The sequence below is a fragment of the Anabrus simplex genome, chromosome 2 (assembly GCF_040414725.1).
Source record: "Anabrus simplex isolate iqAnaSimp1 chromosome 2, ASM4041472v1, whole genome shotgun sequence".
NCBI lineage: Eukaryota > Metazoa > Arthropoda > Insecta > Orthoptera > Tettigoniidae > Anabrus > Anabrus simplex.
In genome coordinates this window covers 309,306,318-309,328,820 of record NC_090266.1, presented here as the reverse complement: position 1 = coordinate 309,328,820, position 22,503 = coordinate 309,306,318, and the positions used below count along the sequence as shown (strand labels likewise).

General features: G+C 41.7%; 1 protein-coding gene across 1 annotated transcript in view; it reads left to right on the top strand.

The window, feature by feature from the left end:
* LOC136863521 (dynein intermediate chain 2, ciliary-like) overlaps positions 1–22,503 on the top strand; it is a 234,239-nt gene that overhangs the window by 187,770 nt on the left and 23,966 nt on the right. Inside the window, exon 10 of the mRNA XM_068225982.1 lies at positions 13,003–13,236. Coding sequence (XP_068082083.1) covers positions 13,003–13,236 — 234 coding nt within the window. The remainder of the gene's footprint in view (positions 1–13,002; positions 13,237–22,503) is intronic.

Below are 22,503 nucleotides of genomic sequence, written 5' to 3'. Positions count from 1 at the left end.
ATCCCTGTCCTGGCTCCGTTGTGTCTTTCATAAGTTTCGCTACTCCCATCGCATCATACTATCTCCATGTTTCTATTCCACTGTTACCGCAACATACACTATTTGCTTCACAGGCAAAATCCTTCAAGGCAAGGAGCTATACATACAGCGGCTCAAACAAGTATTGGTCTGCACATAGCCGTGGTACGAACGGAACAGTATAGTACATACAATGGTGCATACAGTGAAATTGCACGTATGTAGATATGTAGGACAGTCAAGTACATTAGTAGGTTGAATATGGAGCCAAGGAGATTCACACTTTTTGCAAACGGAACAGTAATAAAACGGCGTGCGTCATTACACGCCAAACAAGTCTTGTTCTAGTAAACAATATCATTGTGGCATCGTGCTGTCTGCCGCAACTCGGGCTCATTGTGTCTGTTCTGACACGTTGGAAGGTAATATTCAGCACTGTTTCCGTGTTCAGCTAGCAATGAGAAGGAAAATGAAAGAAACAACCGTGGAATATAGGATGATTGTAGTGCGACTATTTCAAAAAGGTACATCTTTCCAGGACATAAATGAAATAATTGGAAGAGCTGTTACATATGTTAAAAATATTGTGTACAGGTACAAAAGAACAAAGACAATAGAAAATGGACAAAGAAGTGGCCGCCCCTCAACGTTATCAGTACAAGTCAAACGGCAAATTATGCGTAAAACGGCCCAAAATCCTCAGCTAAGTGCGCCGAAGATAGCAGCTGCGTTAAACCAAGATGTAGGAGTGCAAGTGTCATCTGAAACCATCCGGAATGTGCTATACGAAAGAGGATGTGGGGGCAGAACAGCCCGTAGAAAGCCGTACATCAGTAGGGCTAATAGAAAGAAGAGACTTGCGTACGCTAAAGAGCACAGAAATGACAGCTATGAGGATTGGAAGACAGTCTTTTTTTACCGATAAGGGTAACTCTTCAGGTCAGACAGACGAGTGACTGTGTGGAGGAAGACGCATTCTGAACTTGAAGAGAAGAGCCTGACAGCCACTGTGAAACAGGGAGGTGGTTCCCTGCAACCCCACACAATACCCTTTTGGTGGCAAGTGAAAATGATTGTTTTAAGTTATGGTGTTTTAGATATATGGATATTGAAGAATTATGTTTTTCTTACAATGTACATGTTACACAAGATGATAAATAATGAATAATTCCAGTAAATGTAAATTTTGATCATCATTTCCTTCGATTCCTCGTCCTCACATGTAGCATATTTCGACAGACCAATACTTTTTGAGCCACTGTATGCCTTACCACCACAGGCTATGGTTACACTGGTTTGTATACAGCAGCTGATAACTTCATAAATACTGACTCATTTCCCCTCCCTTCATCCTCCTCTCCCGAACCAGACAGTTAAGAACCAGTCACATCATGTGCTGCTACAGTATGATCCTCTCGATTGTTTCCCAGTTTACAAGCCCTTGATAGAGTTTTAAAAAATTATATCACAAACCAAGTATGTTTACTGTTCATGTATGATACAGAATTTTGTGTTTGTATCCATTCATAGAACACATCTCTGCAATTTGAAGTACTCTCTAAGGGAATGGATGTGACAAACCGTGAACTCATTTTCTTGGCAATAGAATATATCTTCACACTGGTAAAAAACAATTGTATCTCTATGTCCTTCACCAGAAGATTATTTCAGATTCACCCTGTATAATTATATGTCTTAAATCCATCAACGGAGTTAATCAAAAAAGATTATTACATGCTGCAGCCATTCGCTCAGCTCTTAGCATTATTTTCCCTTCCTTTTAGAAAATGATATTCGTAAAAAAGTGGAATAAGAGATAAGTATTTTAGGGGATGATTTTATTCTGTACAGAGTAATAAATAAGTTAAAATATTGTGAGCAACTGCAAAATGACCTCGATAATGTTGTGAGATGGACAGCAGGCAATGGTATGATGATAAACTGGGTTAAAAGTCAGGAAATTTTTCAGCTTTATGTTTTTCACCGTTTCTTTCATGCAAACAGTAATCAAATAAGTACTTCAGATATGGTACTATATCCCAACCCATTTTCTTTAGTATGTATGTTGTATGTAGAGTGTTCACTCCAAAGGCTGGTTTCGGCCTCAACAGCTCTGCCATCAGCCGTCATAGGTGGCCCGGGCTTCACTGAAGCTTGCTTGTTGTTTAAAGGGGCCTAATATCGAGGTCATCGGCCCGCTTCACTGAAGAGGCGTACTAGGGAAATGAGGAGTGAGGTAGTTTCCCGTTGCTTTCCTCGCTGAGACAAAAGTTGCTATAACATATCAGCCTGCCAAGCCCACTGAAATGTCCGCATCAACCACCCTATGAACAAAATTTTCACAACATTCATAACAGGGACTGGCTACATAAGGAATGGAATTACTAGCATCGCTCATACCTCAGTCACTTTCATTTTGTCAAAATTAAGGATGAGACCGAGACAGATCAGTGAAAGTATTAAAATTGTTCTAGCCTACACCGGAAGACACAGTGCACTGTAAACAATAGGTCTTGCCAGCAAAAACATATCCCCATAAATATTATTCATTCCAGCTGGTTTTCTAGTTTTCAACTTTTGTATCTTATTGTAAATGTCTTTGTTATCATAGGTAAATTTTAATACTTGGTTAGTATAAGTCACCTCTTCTATCTGGACATCTTCCCTGTAACCAAAAAATCTTTACATAATGTTGACTGAATACTTCTGGCTTCTGTAGATCCTTGCATACACACTCCCCTTGTTAATGAATTATACCTGGAATGTCATTCTTGGAACCTGTTGTGCCTTAAAGTACCTATACAGTGAGTGGCCAAAAGTCACGGGAAGGGGTGTCCCATTAGAAAATGTGCCGTGTATGATCCTTGAGCATTGCAGCTAGCTGCGACGAAGCTGAGCAGTCTGTCACAGACCAGTGTCGTGAAGATAGCAACATGTCGCAAGTTAACCGACTTTGAATGTGAGATAATCATCGGCACACGGTGCATGGGTCATAGCATTGCAAAGATTACAGGCGAATTCGGGTTTCCGAGGTCAACAGTGTCCAGGGTGGATCTTCAATATTGCAGAGAGAATGTTACTACCAGCGTAAACCGCCGCAAGTGAAGACCGTAAGTATTTAACGGACGGACATCACGTCACCTCTGTAGAACCATACTGGGCGCTCGACGGGCTACTGTGAGTCACATCACCACCCAGTTGAATGTTGGGAGTCACGAACCCATTTCCACTAGGACTCTAAGGAGGCAACTGCACCGCACAGGCTTCACCTACCGACGACCAGCTCGTGTCCTTTTGTTGACTCCTCGACACATACGAGTGTTGGGGCAAAAGTGATGGCAATTACTTTTTTTTTTCTTGAAGATACCAGTCCGGTTGGAAAATGCGACATACACAGACGAAAGGACAAGGTGTTAACTACATGTGTGGACAATGAATAGCACTGAAATATCGTAACACACTAATTTATTACGGTAGTATACAGGGCAATATGGCCTTCCCGGGGGAAAAGAATGACAACACAGTACACATAAAGTTGACATGACAAACCTGGGCCTATAGACCTTCAAAGTAGTCCCTTGCTACTGACACCACACGCGGCCAACGATGTGGGAGGCGCTGAATACCATCTGCCTCAGCATTTGCCCCACTATATGTGAATCAGGTCACCTGTTGGCGCACAGCATTAGCAAGTCCTCTCGTCTTCCAAACCGCCTACCACGTAGTGGTTCCTTAATCTTTTGAATGAGATCAAATTCACAGGGCGAATTGTCGGGGGAGTACGGTGGGTGCTCCAATTCTTCCCATCCCCAACGTCGCAGTAGCTGCTCTACACACTCTGCTTTATGTGGTTTTGCGTTGTCGTGCAGGATTATTGCACTGTCCACAAGATCCGGACGTTTCTCCCGAACGCCACGTCGAACCTGTCGCACCAGAAAGTCCCTGTAGTACTGTGCGGTCACTGTTCTGCCATGTGGAACAAAGTTGCAAAGAATGACACCCCTGACGTCATATGCGACGATCACCATCAATTTGACTGGGGAAGGATTCTGACGGACCTTCTGCCTCCTTGGTGATCCAGCATGTTGCTGGACTGACGTGGACTGACGTTTCAGTTCTGGTTCGTATGCCCTGGCCCAAAATTCATCGATGGCGATTATTCGTGACAAGAATTGATCGCCGTCCTGTTGCCAGCGTGCAAGGTGGTCGGAGCATATTGCATAGCGCACCCACCTTTGAACTTCCGTCAGTGCATGCGCTACCCACCGCGATGCGATTTTGCGCAGTTGCAGCTCATTATCTATTTATTGACTTTAGCAGTGGCGAAGTTAGGGCTCGTGGCCCTCTCTTACACTTAACCACATAATTAATCTACAGATAATTACATATATAAAAGAAATGTACTGTTCCATTATAAAATCAAAGATAAGCTAAAAATTACAGATTTGGACAACATATAATGAAGAAAGAAAGCAGAGTTCAAAAAGTAAAATAGAATAAAATTCGGAGCGTATAGATAATGAGAAAGAGACAAGTCATAATGAAAAAGTAAGATACAAACTGGAAAAGATAAGCAATGCATATGCATTATGCTGTGGACGGTGCGTTTCTCGATGCCACTTGCCCTCTCTAACTCCAGTAGCGTCCATCGTCTGTCTTCATCCAGGAGCTGCTCGATGACGGCACGTGCCACGTCGGTCTGCACACTGACAGGTCGTCCCGAACGTTGCTCATCACTGGTTGACACACGTCCTTGCTGAAACTTACCTACCCACCGTGCTACTGTACGGTATGGTAGGGCATTATTCCCAAGGGCTTCCACTAATTCACTGTGACATTCCATCGCGTTTCTCCCTCGGAGAACGGGTACTTTGATGTAAACGCGCTGCTCAACATGGGTTACTTCCATCTCGCACGACACTCACCAACTGACTGATTTCACAGCCCTCGCTGCGCTTCTTCCAGATATCATAGAGCCATCTGTTGTTCTCCATACACACTATGCCTGCAGAACTTCCACACAACACATATACGTTTGTGATCCGTTCACATATCTACAAGAAAAAAATAGTTGCCATGACTTTTGCCCCAACCCTCGTAGCTTAACGATGTACATGGGCCCACGAACATTGGCAATGGACCATAGAACAGTGGCGGCGAATGGTATGGTTTGATGAATCCCAGTTCCAGTTGCATCAAGCTGATGGACGCGTGAGACTGTGGCGTATGCCCCATGAAGCTATGGATCCTACATGTCAACAAGGTTGTGTCCAGGCGTGAGGTGGCTCAGTTCTGGTCTGGGTGACGTTCTAATGGTCGAAATTGGGCCCCACTGTCCGGCTGCAGGGAGCACTGACAGGTGCACGTTATGTGAACATTCTTTCAGATCATCTGCATCCCTTTCTGGCCCTAGAGTACCCTGATGGAGATGCCATGTTTCAACAGGACAATGCGCAAATGTCACCGCTCTGCGGTGGCATGCAGATGGTTGGAGGAACACTCCTGTGAAGTTATGACCATGGATTGGCCCTCCACATCCCCCGATCTTAATCCAGTCGATCATTTATGGGATGCTGTCGATGCTGGTGTACGCTAAATGAACCCCGCACCAACTACACAAGACACATTATGTACAGCAGTGCAAGATGCGTGGGTCCAGATCCCTCCAGAATGATTCCAATACCTTGTAGAGTCGATGCCTCGCCGTATTGCTGCCGTTTTGCGGGTTCGCGGAGGAGTAACTCTTTATTAACATCACATTCAGTGTCTTCCCATGACTCTTGACCACTCAGTATTCATACCCTCCCATTGTTCATTAAAACTGTATAACTTCCAATTGTGATTGCCATCACGTTAACCTTAGCTGACATTTTCGCTAGATTCAATTACAGATTAACGGAGTGCTTGCAGTGAAGTCAAGGTATAATGGTTTGGTATTCAAATCTGAAACAAACCAAGAAGGTATTCGTCTATGGACAAACAGAAATGGTCGAGGGGCCACGTGAATTTACCGAGAAAGACAGTCCCAAACGAAGCAGTCATTTTCGACTTTTGTGTAACATGGGAGTATTTGCTGGATGCAGCGAATACGAATGGTAAGCACAGCATGACATACACCAAACATGAACGAACAGGTTCTACACGATATTCATCAGAACTCCGCTGCAAGCACCAAGCAAGTTTCCCGAAGGCATGGTATAAGCCAAACGACAGTTCTTAGTATCCTAGAAGACAACTGTTACTATCTCTATCACTTGCAGTGTTTGCGGGGATTATCACCAGTTGTTTTTCCTCTAACGGGAAGGTTTTTCGTCTGGTTTTTGCAACAGACCACCATCATTCGCTCTTTTTGTCTTCTATGCTCTACATTGATGAAGCAACCTTTGCGAGAGATGCATCATCAATCTACACAATCATCATCTGTGGGCCATAGCAAATCCTCAGGGAATAGTTGAATAGCCCCATCAGCAATGGTTTAGCATCAATGCCTGGGTGCGGATGCTTGATGATCACCTAAATGGACCATTTACTCTTCCACAATGCCTTAATAGAGAGACATAAATGTTGAATACTCTGCCTCATTTGCTCGAGGATGTGCCAATGATATATGACAGGTCATGTGGTTCATGAATGACGATGTGCCAGCCTACTTCTTCAAGCAACGTCCGCCGATACCTCAGTATCATCCTCATTGAAGAGTGGAGAAATAATGGTGGTCCTGATGCATGTGCCGCTCGATCATCGGACTTGAACCCCATGGCTTCTGGCAGTGGAGACATCTCAAAAGTGTTCTGAAGGATGAGTCACTTCATGAACTGCAGATACTTGAACAGCTTGTCAATACAAATTTCATTGCTATTCAATAACAGTTGGACTATTCGAACGATTGACGCAATCCTGGATGCGATGTATGGACGTTTGCACTGCATCCCATAGAGGGCCCTTCGGACACCATTTGCAAAGGTGACAAACGACACCATAGAACTGGAATGTTGTATACTGAGTGTTCTGTGAGTATTGTTACGGAGGAATGATAGGCATAGTAGTAATGCCATCTATCGTGGGAATTATGCTTTTCAAGACATATGAAGATAGACGCTTTTCGTTCCCTTTCCTTCAGGGGATCACCACCTGAATGTTGCCCAAATAGTTCCAGTTCACCCTGTGTAGTAACATAATCTCATTCTGTAACTGATTACATACAGAGATGGACAAATGTAGTGATGTCGAACTTTGAGTGGCGTCCTGTTTGGTTATACAATGTTACTTTTGCTGTTTTGGTTAAAAAATATTCACTTTTCTATTATCAAGATAGGGTAGATGTTTTCAGAACATGACTGCTGCCCTGTGTTGTCCATTAACCATGATGTTTTCTCTTTAGGCACAAACAATGAGAGAATGTTATCTTTTATTAGTATAAATGGTCTGAAATATGATATCCCTATCAAGTCTCAAAGCATGAAGATGTACTTAACAATTTGACCAACCTAAAAATGGTGCCATCTCCTTATAGTTACATTTTCAAACTTCATTTTAGCTTCTTCGTAGAAATGAAATGAAATGAATTCTTTGAATTGTCAGCAAAATGGAATTCATTATTTCGAAAATATTTTAGAATTGATCTCTAACCAGCTGTTACCCGTGGCTTTGCTCGCGTAGATTTTGTAATTTGATAAAAGAAGTCGTTCATCGGTACTGCAGGAAGACATAATCTGAAAAATCCCTAAAGTATAAATTAAGTTTCATTTACCCCAGTACCTCTTTGTAAACCACGTTTATACTATTGCCTTTCGGGGATACGATTATCAGGCTACTGGCAGAGCTATGTCTGGTATATGCAACATAGAACTGTACGTGTGAAAAACAGTCTTTTCTCAAGTCAAAAAACAGGATTTCTTTATAAAGGAGATTCCAAATACCAACGTTTACGTCTGTAACTTCTTCAGTTTTTGAGATAAAAGTATCTTCATAAAGAGAATTCAACTCTCTTCTCACCCTTCTTCACCCCCATTACGTGTCCTTTCCGATATCAAAACAAAACAAAAACTATGTCCCATAATTTTAAAGGATATTTCAAATTCCAATTTTCACGTCAGTAGCATAGGCCTACTGTAGATATACTCATTTTAAAACTTACCCGCTTTTTCAATCATTTTCAATCCCTTAAGTGGATTTTCCGAAAACAAATGGAATACGTGTTTCTTTACTTTTAAAAGAGATTCCAAATGCCAGTTTTTTACCTCTCAAGTATCCTCATGAAAAGATTTACCTAATTCTTCATTTCGTTTCAATCCCCCGTTAAGTGGATTTTCCTAAAACAAAAATACGTGTTTCTTTATTTTTAAAAGGAGATTCCAAACACCAATCTTCACATCTGTAACATCTTCAGTTTTTGAGATATAAGTATTCTCACAAAAATAATTCAACTTCTACTTCACTTCTTTTCTCCCCCACCCCACTTAAGTGGATTTTCGGAAAAAATACGTGTTTTATTTTTAAAGTAGATTGAAATACCATTTTTCACGTCTGTAACACGTTAAGTTTTTGAGATATATTCATACTAAATATGTACCCACTTTTCAATTCCTTTCACCCAATTAAGTGGATTTTCCTAAAAAAAATATACCAGTTCTTTTATATTTGAAGGTGAATCAAAATACCAATGTTCACGCCTGTAACATCTTCGAGTTTCTGAGATTTTAGTTCCTCATAAAAAGAATGAATTCAACTCCTTCTTCATAATTTTTTCAACTCATGCCCCTAAGTGGATATTCCAAAAACAAAAATATACATGTTTCTTTATTTTGAAAGAATAATCCAAATAGGTACCAATTTTCACGTCTGTAATACCTTCAGTTTTTGAGGTATAATTATCCTCATAAAAATAATTCAACTTCTTCTTCACTTCTTCCCCCCCCCCACCCTTTAAGTGCACTTTCCGAAAACAAAAAGTACATGTATCTTTTCACGTCTGTAACTTCTTCAGTTTTTGAGATATAGGCCATACATTTCCTGATAAAAAGAATTTACTTACTCTTTTTGGTCCTTTACGCCCCCCTTAAATTGATTTTCCGAAAACAAAGAAAGGAGTGTTTCTGTTTTAAAGGAGATTCCAAATACATTTTTTTACGACTGGAACATGTAAAGTTTTTGAGATATCCTCATTTTAAAAATTCACCCCTTTCTCATATTTTCACCCCACCCCGGAATTCAAATAGGATTTCCGAGGCGTTCTTGCTAAATCTGTACGTGGGTTAAGACCGGTTAAGACCGACCTGAAAGCACTAGTCGAAGAGTAAAACTTCACCTGGAGAGGGGCTTGAATACAGACCTCTGAGCTGACAAGATCGCGCCATAACTAGTACGCGGCGGTGACACTGGCTGAAACCCACGGTGTGTTCGTGTTTGATGCTGATTTCTCGGCATGGTTCTCAAGCCATTCTTAAGACACGTGCAGATTTAACAACACTGCCGAGCAAACCATTTGAATTCATCCGCGAAGCGATCTTATTAGCTAAATTCAGCAGCTGATAAAATGCCAACCGTGTGAGATATTGAATTATATCTTTCGGATTATTTATCAGCATGACCAGCCCTCTAATGCTCCTATACCCGGTTCATGCTGTTCCCGATCACCCGGTAGACAGTTATAATAGTCTCATCATCAATCTAAGGAATTTAAGTTCCTCCAAATACAAAGCTAACTCTTATGGAGTCCGATCCCTAACATCAACAACAAAATTTAAAATCACATTATTTCGCTTGTTTCTTTGATTGTATTTCATTCGTGGCAATTCATACGTTCCTCATGCATTATTCTTCTTTAAAACATACGGCAAACTTCTTGAATATCAATCAAATAATGTTAAAAAAATAATCTGCAACATATTCATTTATTTATATTCATTTATAGGAAGGGGAGTTAGGGATTGGAATAACTTACCAAGGGAGATGTTCAATAAATTTCCAATTTCTTTGAAATCATTTCGGAAAAGGCTAGGAAAGCAACAGATAGGGAATCTGCCACCTGGGCGACTGCCCTAAATGCAGATCAGTATTGATTGATTGATGAGAGCAAAGCATGACTAGATATATATACCAGTAAAACTCTGAGTACCTGCAATAAAAACAATAAACAGACATGGTCGAAACACCAGCTCCATTGCTGGTTCTTCTTAAAGAATCTAAATAATAATACAATCTTAACCACTACTGGTCTATGTAAAGAAAAATATGAAGTACAACACAATCTAACCTGAAATAATGTAGAAAATCTATGAAACAGACAATATCATACAATGGTGTCAGTACACAAGTCAACAAAAAATTGTCCTCTGCATCCTTGGATGAACAGCATCCCTTGCTAGAAACATATATTCAGGTTCACATAAATACAATGCTAAAATAGAATCAGTGTCTCATTTTTAGATGATCATGCACGCTACGAAACAAGTCATACTAGGTAACTCCGTTCGCAATATCCCTACACGCAGCAATTGTCATGAACCATGGCTGATGACCTACACGTTTATCATCCTACGTGATTATTCTCTTGGAAGTCTCCAATAACATTTCAACTACATGACAATAACAAAACTGGGGTGGTAATCGTTAGGGTTCACAATATTGGAGATCCATACATTCTCATACATCAAATAATTTGCTACACCAATGCCGTTACCTAGCGATGTCCGGCTCTGTGGCTAAATGGTTAGCGTGCTGGCCTTTGGTCACAAGGTTCCTGGGTTCGATTCCAGGCAGGGTCGGGAATTTTAACCATCATTGTTTAATTTCGCTGGCACGGGGGCTGGGTGTATGTGTCGTCTTCATCATCATTTCATCCTCATCACGACACGCAGGTCGCCTACAGGTGTCAAATCAGAAGACCTGCACTTGGCGAGCCGAACATATCCTCGAACACTCCCGGCACTAAAAGCCATACGCCATTTCATTTCACCTCGCGATGAAACAGTCGCGGAAAGAGAACTAATATACCCATGGTTCTCAATCTTAACACATTATCATCGCATATGACTCTACTTACTTGAAAGAACTCAAAGACTACTTCCTGTATTATCATTCAACTGTATAACATCCCATCGCAATGATCTTTTAATATAAATCCTTCATTTCGTTACGACTCATATTCCAAGGAATCATTGCTATGCGACGCATACATTTTTAATTTTGATTTACGTCGCACCGACACAGATTGGTCTTATGGCGACGGTGGGATAGGAGAAGTCTAGGAGGGGAAAGGAAGCGGCCGTGGCCTTCATTAAGGTACAGCTGCCTGGTGTGAAAAAGGGGAAACTACAGAAAACCATCTTCAGGGCTGCTGACAGTGGGATTTGAACCCACTATCTCCCAGATTCAAGCTCAAAGCTGCGCGCCCCTAACCGCATGACCAACTCGCTCGGTACGACGCATTCCTTACCTATACAATTCTACAGTTCATATATATTACCATCACGACGTTCAATATGTATTAGCATAGCATTCTTTAGACTCTTATTCGAAGACTGTCGTCCCAAATTCATACGTGTGCACAACTTAACTTACTTTACATTACCATAACCCTATTTTGAATGGTTATATTAAGAAGACTCTTTACTGTACACATTTCTATTACTTCTAGAATATTAGTAATTCATCATTTATTTTTATTAATTTATTTATTTGTAAAACTGTACCCACATCAACAGCTCTGAATAGATAAGTAATAATATAAAGTGACGAACAACTTTAATGAATTAAAGTATAACTATGTATGTAATAATGGTAAAATGATACTTTTCTTTCAAATCCAAATTATCACATTTATGACAGGTCATTGGAGTATATTGGCTCAGTTTGGGATGTGGTTGGGGACTTATAAGGTGAATGCCCTTTCTGTCACCACACGTTAGTCACACTGAAAATCCCACCTGAATTTGCCAGAATTCAAACTTAGAACTCATGAGTTGGGAGTAGAGTTGATAGATCACGGCACCAGTGAATCCAACTAACATTAAAAATTAACAGTACAGTTAATTTAACTGTTTTCTCATTATGGTGAAGTTGGTTTAATTGACTGGTACTGTATAAAGACGGTTTACTTTATTTAATACTTTTTGAATAATATAACAACATTCTTGAAAGTTTACATGCATTACACAGCAATGATAAATATTAATAAAAAATATAATGACTTCACACCAGTCTTCATGGTAATCAAATTTTCCCTTTGGAGCACTTCCACCCAGTGATATTTGGCCATGTTCGTCAACCGACTCCTAGGAGTGCAACACTCTTTGTTACGTGTCTGTTACCAACATTACAGTCAGAAAGGCAGTTTTGTACCAGGTTAAGTCAAAATGTTTTGTACGCAAAGACAGGTCAAGAAAAAGAACAGTGCTCAGTACTGACAACCCTGCTGTCATATTCACAATGTAGTTTAAGTGTCAGTCTAATAAATGGCACTGTTGTCTAAAAAACAAATGATAAATCTGATACATCACTTGTGTTTTCTGAGCCTCCGTGGCTCAGGTGGCACCGCGCTGGCCTCTCACCGCTGGGTTCCATGGTACAAATCTCGGTTACTCCATGTGAGGTTTGTGCTGGACAAAGCGGAGACGGGTACTCCGGTTTTGCCTGTCATATTCCATTCCAGCAGCACTCTCCGAAATCATTTAATTTCATCTGCCAGTCATTCATCATTGCCCCAGGGAAGTGTGACAGGCTTCGGAAGCTGGCACAATTCCTATCCTCGCCACTGGATGGGGGTTTCATTCATTCCATTCTTCCTGGTCGAATGACTGGAAACAGGCTGAGTATTTTCATTCTTCACTTGTGTTTCCTCTACCCTGTTAATTCATGCTTGGCGATATTTGGTATGGTTTCCTCTCCACTCACACACACCATTTCCTTTCCAGACAATATGTCACACATATTACCTCTTAAAATATTCCATAATGCATCATTTTTTATGTTTTTTTCTTACAGAGATCCTTTGTTTGTATTTGATTTGGCCTCCCCAGTTGGAGATGTGCAATGGGCCCCATATTCAAGTACTGTATTTGGTGCTGTAACACTAGATGGAAAAGTTCACGTTTTTGATGTGAATGTTAATAAATACAGGGCTATATGTGTCCAACCAGTGGTTTCAAAGAAGAAATACAAGCTGACTCGTTTGGCTTTTAATTACAGAATGCCAATTATGATCTGCGGTGATGACAAGTAAGTACGGTTCATTTTCATTCAATCTATGTTTCTTAGGAAAGACTGGCATTTTTATTTTTAAGTTTACTCAATTTGTTGTTTTTATGCATAGACTTTCCAGTCAATAGATGGACGTATTCACCTCACAGTTGATTAAATAAATATTTGTTTGATAGGAAATGAACAAATAAAGTCAATTTTTCTCACATATAAGAAAAGGAAAAACTTCTCACCAGAGTTATTTCCTGTTTACTATCATCCTTTATTGGTAAATAAATTGGAGAGCTTCCAATCGTTAGGGAATGACCATCCTCAGCAACCAAATAACCTTCACTTCGGATTCTCCACTAAATCTTTCTGGAGGCTTTCTGATAGTTTTCAGCATCCCCAATTCCCATTCATCTATTTGAAGGTTTTGAATTCAATAGTGACATCATGGTTTTGTGTGCGAGTGATATATACATATCAGCAACCCATGATGAAATGCTGTCTGGCCGGGACATCCCGTTATGGTAATCGAATAGTCCATACAGCCAGCGACTCAACGCCGAGTGTTGGGCGGCGGTAAATAACCTGACTTCCAAGGGTGACAAAGGCTTCTGACGGATGAGCTCCTTTAGGTGGGGCGATGGCCCCTTCAGCGGAGGAATTGCCACTGGAAGCCATCTCAACATGTCCCATGAAGCTTCTTTGAAAGAATCAGAATGGAGGCCCATGGGACTGTGCTGACTGCCAGTATCTGCATTAGGACTGGTGGTGGATGAACTCGACAGTAGAGTCAACGGCAGCATCCAGGTCTCAGTCAGCGAGACTAATCTGGTTTGGCGTCAGGCGGTAACCGGTTGTAAAACATTTTGCCAAACCATGCTGACCATGACAGTGAGACAGCATTTGTAGAAAGATCATCGATAGGTCACCTCCCCGCAAAAGTGAGACAAGAGATAGGTCGCCTTCCCGCAAAAGTGAGGCCAAATATAGGTTGCGACCCCGCAAAAGTGAGACGAAAGTGAGGCAAAAGTGAGGCAGGAGCTAGGACACCTGCCCCCATGCAGAAAGCGAGAAATATGTCGCCAAAGTTGAGAATCGGAACGCTCACCGGAAAACTCCAAACTAGCACACATTCTAGAAAGGCGCCGATTGGACATAGCAGCAATGCAGGAGATATGTGGAGAGGAGGAATAGCCAGAAACATCGGCCATGGCTATAAGCTCTTCTACAACGGTGATAGCAATGTAAGAAATAGTGTAGGAATCACCCTCGCCAATCATCTTATCAGACGGCTGATTTCAGTCACACGGATCAGCGACCGTCTAAGGGCAGTAAAATTACACTCATGTTCCTAAAAACCAGAACACCTTGAAAGACTAGAGATAGAAAGTTCATATTCACAGGACGTGTGTATTATTACATTCTAAAGAAATGATTAGCATTTGAACCATGTCGGTCCTCAGGTTCAAGGTCCACATCGATATCTCAACGCACCACCACCGGCTGGTAAAATGTGCCTCAAGCTCTCGTCGCTATAAACCGAAGGTAATGGATCAGAGTGAATTTAGCAGACGTGCAGGATGCCACGCAGACGTATGCGATAATCGTACCGTCAAATGAGTGAGTTGGAAAGAGGGCGCATTATTAACATGAGAGAACGTGATGCATCTATCCGGGAAATTGCTGCTCGTGTGGGACGAAGTGTGTCGGCAGTGCAACGGATGTGCACAGAATGTTTCACAGAAGGCCGTAGAACACGACGAGATGGGTCTGGTCGCACCACCCAGACCACCCCTCAAGAAGATCGATACCTCATCCGAATGGCATTGCAGGACGGATATGCGTCCTCCTCGACTCTGACGCAACAGTGGGACAGTGTAACATATCGTACACTATCAGGAGTGACTGTTCGTCGCCGTTTATTACGGTCTGGTTAACCGGCGCGTCGTTCACTTCTCCGCCTACCTTTGACTAATGTGAATAAACATGCTAGACAGCAACTGTGTATGGAACGACGTCACTGGGGGCAGGAATTGAAGCAGATAGTGTTTTCGGACGAATCCACGTTCTGTTTGTTTGAAAATGATGGCCGCAGTTTGGTTAGCCGCAGACAGGGGGAGAGGTATCACACTGACTGCATTCGCACAAGACATACAGCGCCAACTCAAGGCCTTATGGTGTGGGGTGCTATTGGGTACAACCACAAATCACAACTGGTGCGTGTCCAGGGCACTGTGACCAGTTTGACATACGTGAATGACATCCTGTGACCCCTAGCTATACCCTTACTGTACAACACCCCAGACGCCATATTTCAGCAGGACAATGCGTGACCACATGATATTGCACGAATACGTCCCTTCTTGTTGTCACAGGATGTCAGACTGTTGCCCTGCCCCGCCCGATCATCGGACTTGTCGCCAAACGAAAATGTATGGGATATGGTGAAACGACGGGTACGGCGGTGTGACCCAGTGCCAACCACCAAAGATGAACTGTGGAACCAGGTGAATGCAGCATGGTTGGCTATACCCCAGGACCCCATGCGCGTCTTATACGCGTCGATGCCATCACGCATGGAACAAGTTATCAGTGCCCATGGAGGACCCAGTGCCTACTAGGCAACCGGACACATGCTGAACCTAGGTGACTGAAATGCTAATCGTTTCTGCAGAACATACTAATGAACATGTCCTGTGAATATGAACTTCCAGTCCTTCAAGGTGTTCTGATTTTTATGAACATGAGTGTAGCCATGGGTGATACGGTCTACCTGAATGTGATCTCTTCATATGCGCCTCAGGCTGGCTGTGATGGAATCACGAAACAAAAATTCTGGGAGGACTACGATCATCTAGTGCAGCGGATGCCACATGAAGAGAACACGATTGTGCTGGGTGACCTTAATGGTCATGTTGGAAGGACTGGCGAGGATTATTCCTAATGTTATGGAGGTTTTGGTTACGGAATGAGGAATTACCAGGGTGAATAGGTCCCCCAGTTTCCCTCAGTGTACAATGTAGCTGTAGTTATCACATACTTTCAGAAGAAGGAAGAGCTCCTTATCACATACAAGGTGAAGACCTCATCAATGGTTACAAGACCGAGTGGAAGAGAGAGTCATATGTACGCAAATTGGCTACATTCTCTGCAACTGTGATCTACTGAGACAGTTTGTTGACTGAAAGGTCACCCCAAGAAAGCCTCTGACATCTGAACATGGGCTTTTAATCGGAGAGCTATTGCTACGGTGTCCGTTAAACAACAGTCAAACCAACTACGAATATTAAGTGGTTCTAGCTGCGATATAAAGAGACAGCACAACCACTCTTTGATGATATCGCGAAGTATATCGCCCAGGACATGGAGGAGAACGACAACGACACCCCAGATCAAATGTGGACGAGATTCCAGAAGTACATTACCAGCAGAACGAGGCATCACCTTGGAGTTTCTAATGGCAAACTGAAAATAGACAAGGAAACCTGGTGGTGGAAATATAACGTCCAGAAGGCACTGCAGAAGAAAAAGACTGCGTTTAAAGCATGATGGGAAGAGAAAGACTACCACAGTGGACACGATCTAAAGGAAGAATATAAGATAATCAAAAAGCAGGCCAAGAGATTTGTAGCAATAGCCAAAAGTGAAGCGCAGCAAGGCCTCTATGACGACTTGGAGACACTAGAGGGTATGCAGCAGATGTACAAGGTCATTGCTCAGCACGAAATACAATCCAGGGATATTGTCGCCACCAAATATATCCATGATAATCGGGGAACGTTAATGACTAATGATGAAGCCATTAAGAACCGCTGGAAAAAGTATTTCGATGGGTTACTAAATGAGGAGTTTCCACGAGACAGAGCAGTTTCGCAGTGTCCAGTTGAGGGGCCTGTGGCAGAAGTCACCTCTTCTAATATTCTGGTAGCTGTGCCAAAGATGAGAACGGTAAAACGGTTGGCCATGAAGATATTCCAGCTGAACTATGGGAAGTCCTAGGTGACGAAGGCAATGAGTGGTTGACGAAATTTTTCAACAAAATCCTCGCTGGATTTCCAATGCCAGAACAGTTCCGTCAAAGATTCTTTGTGCCCATCAACAAGCAAAAGGGTGATGCCTGAGAACGTGAGAATTACCGAGGCATCAAACTCACTTCACACACACTAAAAGTCTGGCAACGCGTTATAGTAGACTGCATCAAGGGTTTGATTTTTATCTACCGGAACCAGTGTGGTTTCACATCAGGTATGTCAACAAGTGACGCGATTCAGACTCTGCGGATATTGATTGAGAAACACCGTGAGCTCGTAAAGACCTCCATACGGTATTCATCGATGTGGAGTAAGCCTTCGATCGCGTTCCTAGAGATATTGTCTGGGCAGCACTACAACATAAAAATTTCCTGAGGTGTATGTGAAGATGATCAAAGATATGTACCTACTCCCATCTACTATGGTGAAAACCACTATAGGTGTTTCATTTAGTTTCCGCGTTGATGTTGTTGTACATCAGGGGTCGGCACTGAGCCCGATACTGTTCAACATTGTCATCAACTACCTGACGGAACAGCTGATGACAGACTTCCCGTGGACCATACTTTATGCAGACGATATTGTTTTGGTTGGTGAGTCATGTCAGGAGGTTGAGACAGTCTTGCAATGATGGCGAGTAATATTAAAGGCAATGGATTAAAAATAAGTCGCAAAAAGACAGAGTACATGTTCCTCAACTTTACGCAGCCAGGGCAAGCGGGCCCACACAACACCGTCTTCCTTGCTGGAGAACCACTGATAAAGACCGACAAGTTCAAATATCTTGGATTAGTCATCACAACTGATGGTAATATCGATGCAGATGTCAAGCACCGCATCAGCGTTGGTTGGATGAAATGGAGGTCTCTTACTGGTGTTCTGTGTGATAAGCGGATGCCAGTCAAATTAAAGGACAAAGTGTACAAAACCACTGTCGGGCCTGCCCTCAAATACGGCTCCGAATGTTGGGCAAGGCAGAAAAAGCATGACCAGTGAATGTGTCAAAGATATGCGGATGTTGCGATGGTCGGCGGGTGTCACTCTGCGTGACAAAGTGCGCAATGAAACACATGCGAATATCCTTTAAAATTGTGCTCCGCTGGTACGGTCACGTCAGAAGAAGAAACGAACACCATTTAGTACGTAAAGCTCTTGCCATCGAAGAGCTGAAGAGAGGAAGAGGGCGTTCTAAGGCAACGCGGAAACAAACTGCTGAGGCTGTCATTAGATCTGGTACAAGAACGTCAGACATACTCTCTCCGAGTCAGATGAGCCGAACCTGAGTGAGCTCGGGTGTGCCCGTTTTATGGGTACATATACGGCCAGGAAAAAAGAAGTGACCCACGATGAAAATGAAAATACACAAGGAAGTCTTCGAAGCTTGCATAATGTATGCGACAATAATGTATGACTGCATTGGATGGTTATATGATGGGCCAGTGCATTTCATAGATGGCTGGATGTGACAGTGGATTTTTGCACAAAGGTTGGTCATCCATTTCTGATGACAAGGTATAGCAAGTATAAGACCTTTTTTCCATAAATTGCTGATGGACTTATAAGACAAATATCACAAGAAGCTGGTTTTAAGTCATCACACCGCGTGACACAAGATCAGTCTTAATTTGAGGGAAATTGATTCAAACAAGGTACTGCATAGTGTTGTCATGTTCTTCCAAAATATGAACATGGTGTAGAAAACCAGTTATTTACACAAACATAAATAACCTAAATTTCTGTTTATATTAATAATATAAAACCACTTCATTACATTACATTACATTACATTACATTTTGAACATACATTAATTTGATTAGGGCTACGTATTTAAGCAGGGTATCAATAATACCTGAAGAATGTTTTACAGTCACATATCATTATACACCTCAAAAAAGTTTGAAATATTGTTGGATTAGGCACGTTATGTGGTAGGGCATGTGTAGTCCTGTTATAAGCAGCAGAGATACAATTGTTTGTTTATAATATAGCAGATGTTGCTACCTGAGATCTATGTTAAGCCTGGAGTGAAATACGCCACGTCAGATGAAGACTGGTAGTAGTGTAAGTGTGTACAGTACAGTACAAGCTTCAGCTAGCATTTACATTGCATGTGCAATACGTATTTCCAAGAATTCTGGCTTTAATTCAGGGTGGGCATACAAGGGCAGCAGTATCATGCATCACAGGAGTTACCAAAGTGCGGTGTCAAAAACGTGGGAAAGATACCGTGAAATCAATGACATGACTGGCTGACTGATGTAACAATGACACATTAAAATCGGTATAACCACATAACAGGAGACCAACTTCGACTGCTTAACAATTAAGAAATAACTTCTTGAAGGCAACCGTGGACCATGTACCTGCACTAACATTATGCGATTAGCTGCATTGTGCTCAATTATGATCATTTCGACTGATTCGACATGTTCCACTACAGAATTCTCCTGCCGAGAGGAGATGGGCAATCCATCATCTTAAATGGGAGTTGGATGAATGGCATAATATCATGTTTTCAGATCAAACATAGATATCACTTAAATCAGATACGTAACGGCAAAGAGTATGGAGACATAAAAGAAGCGGTGGAATGCACCAGCATGTTCAGGAGTGTATGCGTTTGGAGGTGGTGGTATAATGTTTTGGGCTGGGATTATGTACGGCCGTCGTACACCTTTGATAACAATTCAAGAAGCATTTTAACTGTCTAGCGTTGTACCAATTAAATTCTTCGACCATTTGTACAACCCTTTAGGGATGAATACAATGCCGAATTAATTTTCGCCGACGACAATGCTTGCCCTCATCGAGGTGCGTCAGTGAGGAACTTCATGAAAGAAGTGGGTATGAACCATATGAACAGACCAGCTAATTCACCAGACATGAACTGCATTGAGTATGCATGGAAGAGGTTGGCAATGGCTGTTTTTGACTGTCCACGACCACCACAGACACTCTCAATCCTCATTAGAGTTGCCAAGATGGAATAGGACCTCCTTCCTCTAGACAACATCAATGAACTGATCGCAAACATGCAACAACATGTCAGACACTGAACAATAGGAGAGGAGACCATACACAGTAGTAAGGCAGAGTGAAAAGGGGACAACTTTCACTGTGAAAAAACCACAAACTGTCATTAATACGGGTTTATTTGTGTTAGATATTGGAAGAAAACCATTTGAGTTCGTAAAAGTTTACATTTCCAAGTTGCGTCTCCCTGTAATACAATAAACAACATTCTGTAATTTAAATACAGCCAAAAACTCTTTAATTCGAAGTCGGTTAGTTCTAAATACGCGTATTTCGAAGTAAATGCAATTCCCCGAATTCAAATTTAGACCTTCGTGTGTTATTTCGATCGGTTAATTCGAAATACGGTTAATATGAAATTCGAAGTTCTCATCAGGTCCCTAAACTATGTAATTCGAAATCAGTACTGTAACGTGTTTCCTGCAGAGCAGCTAACAAATGAAGTCATTGTAAACGACAATTAACGACAATTTAATTTAATTTCATGTGGCTATTTATAGCCGAGTGCAGCCCTTGTAAGGCAGACCCTCTGATGAGGGTGGGCGGCATCTGCCATGTGTAGGTAACTGCGTGTTATTGTGGTGGAGGATAGTGTTATGTGTGGTGTGTGAGTTGCAGGGATGCTGGGAACAGCACAAACACCCAGCCCCCGGGCCATTGGAATTAACCAATGAAGGTTAAAATCCCCGACCCGGCCGGGAATCGATCCCGGGGCCCTCTGAACCGAAGGCCAGTACGCTGACCATTCAGCCAACGAGTCGGACAATTAACGACAATGAGCGACTGTCTCGTATCGCGTACGCGCCAGAAAATTAGGTTAGCCCTACTTCAGCTTTTCAGGAATTAAAGCTTATATTGCTGCTTCTTTGTTACATTTTTATCGCATTGTCAACGAGCCTTATTATCGTCGTGAGGTACACGTACGATACGGTCGCGAAGTTATTTTTGTTCAAGCTTCGTAGAGTCTAAATTAGTTTATAATGGCCGAAGACGTAGGCCTATTCTACAAAGACGATAGCGGAGAAACTGCGGATCATCAAGGAAGTCGACGAGAAGAATGAAGTCTAAAAGTGAAATAGCCAAAACGTACGGTATACCGCTATCAACACTTTCGACATTATTAAAATGTCAAGGAAAGATTGAACAACAGACTATCGAAGCTAAAAAGGATTGATCAACGGGGGCGCATTCGAGGAGCAAGGCACACGGAAGCAGATGAGTTAATAGAGTGATTGCATCAAGCCCGTTTAAATTGTATTCCGGTGGCTGGTCCACTGATAAAAGAATAGGCCAACGAACTGGCATAGAAGCGTGGATTCGATTTCCAGTGGGGTTTTTTTGCTAGTTGCTTTACGTCGCACAGACACGCATAGATCTTTTTTTTTTGTTTTTTTTTTGCTAATTGCTTTATGTCGCACTGACACATATATGTCTTATGGCGACGATGGGACAGGGAAGGGCTAGGAGTGGGAAGGAAGCGGCCGTGGCCTTAATTAATTATTTTTCAGTAGGCCTAATTAAGGACACTTTTTTTTTTCTCCGTCTCGTGGAGTAGGGAAAATAATAGTAATCCACCAGCTGTAATAATCACATAACCACATTTCAGTAGAATTGTAGTGAAGATAAGGTATAATATATTAGATAGTATTAGATAGAATCCAGTTATATTCGTGTTTTTCTTCGTGTACGGCAATCCTTTTGATACTTAAGCATTTAACCAAACGCAGTATAGTGTAGTGTAGATACATTGTAGTATAGATACAGTACGGTACCGTACATTTAGATAGTGCCGTATCTTGCCTGCTATATTCGTGTGTATCTATTAGACCCTAATACTAATAATAATTTGTCCAAGCATTTAGCTTCGTTGGTAATCTTTGAGTACAGTAGTTCTTGCAAATTTCATTTCTGTTGTGCTTAGTAGTGACATACGGTACGGTACCGGTATCGTAATTAGGATACGTCTGAAAGTAGTTTAAAAATTACTGTAGTGTACTGTACAGTAGTATACGAGTAATATCCTATTAGAATTTAGTGTGCTTATTTTATTATTGTAAAATGTTTGTGTAGTACTCGTGTAGTAGAGGTATCCGTAGAAACTCTTACTAAAATATTGTTGAAATTAGGATAGGCTTAATTGCAGTTTGGAATTGTGTAGTTCTTGTGTATTACTTTCGATATTCAGTAATTAACAGCAGTTTTTATCCTGTTAGGGGTTGTAGGATAAAAAAA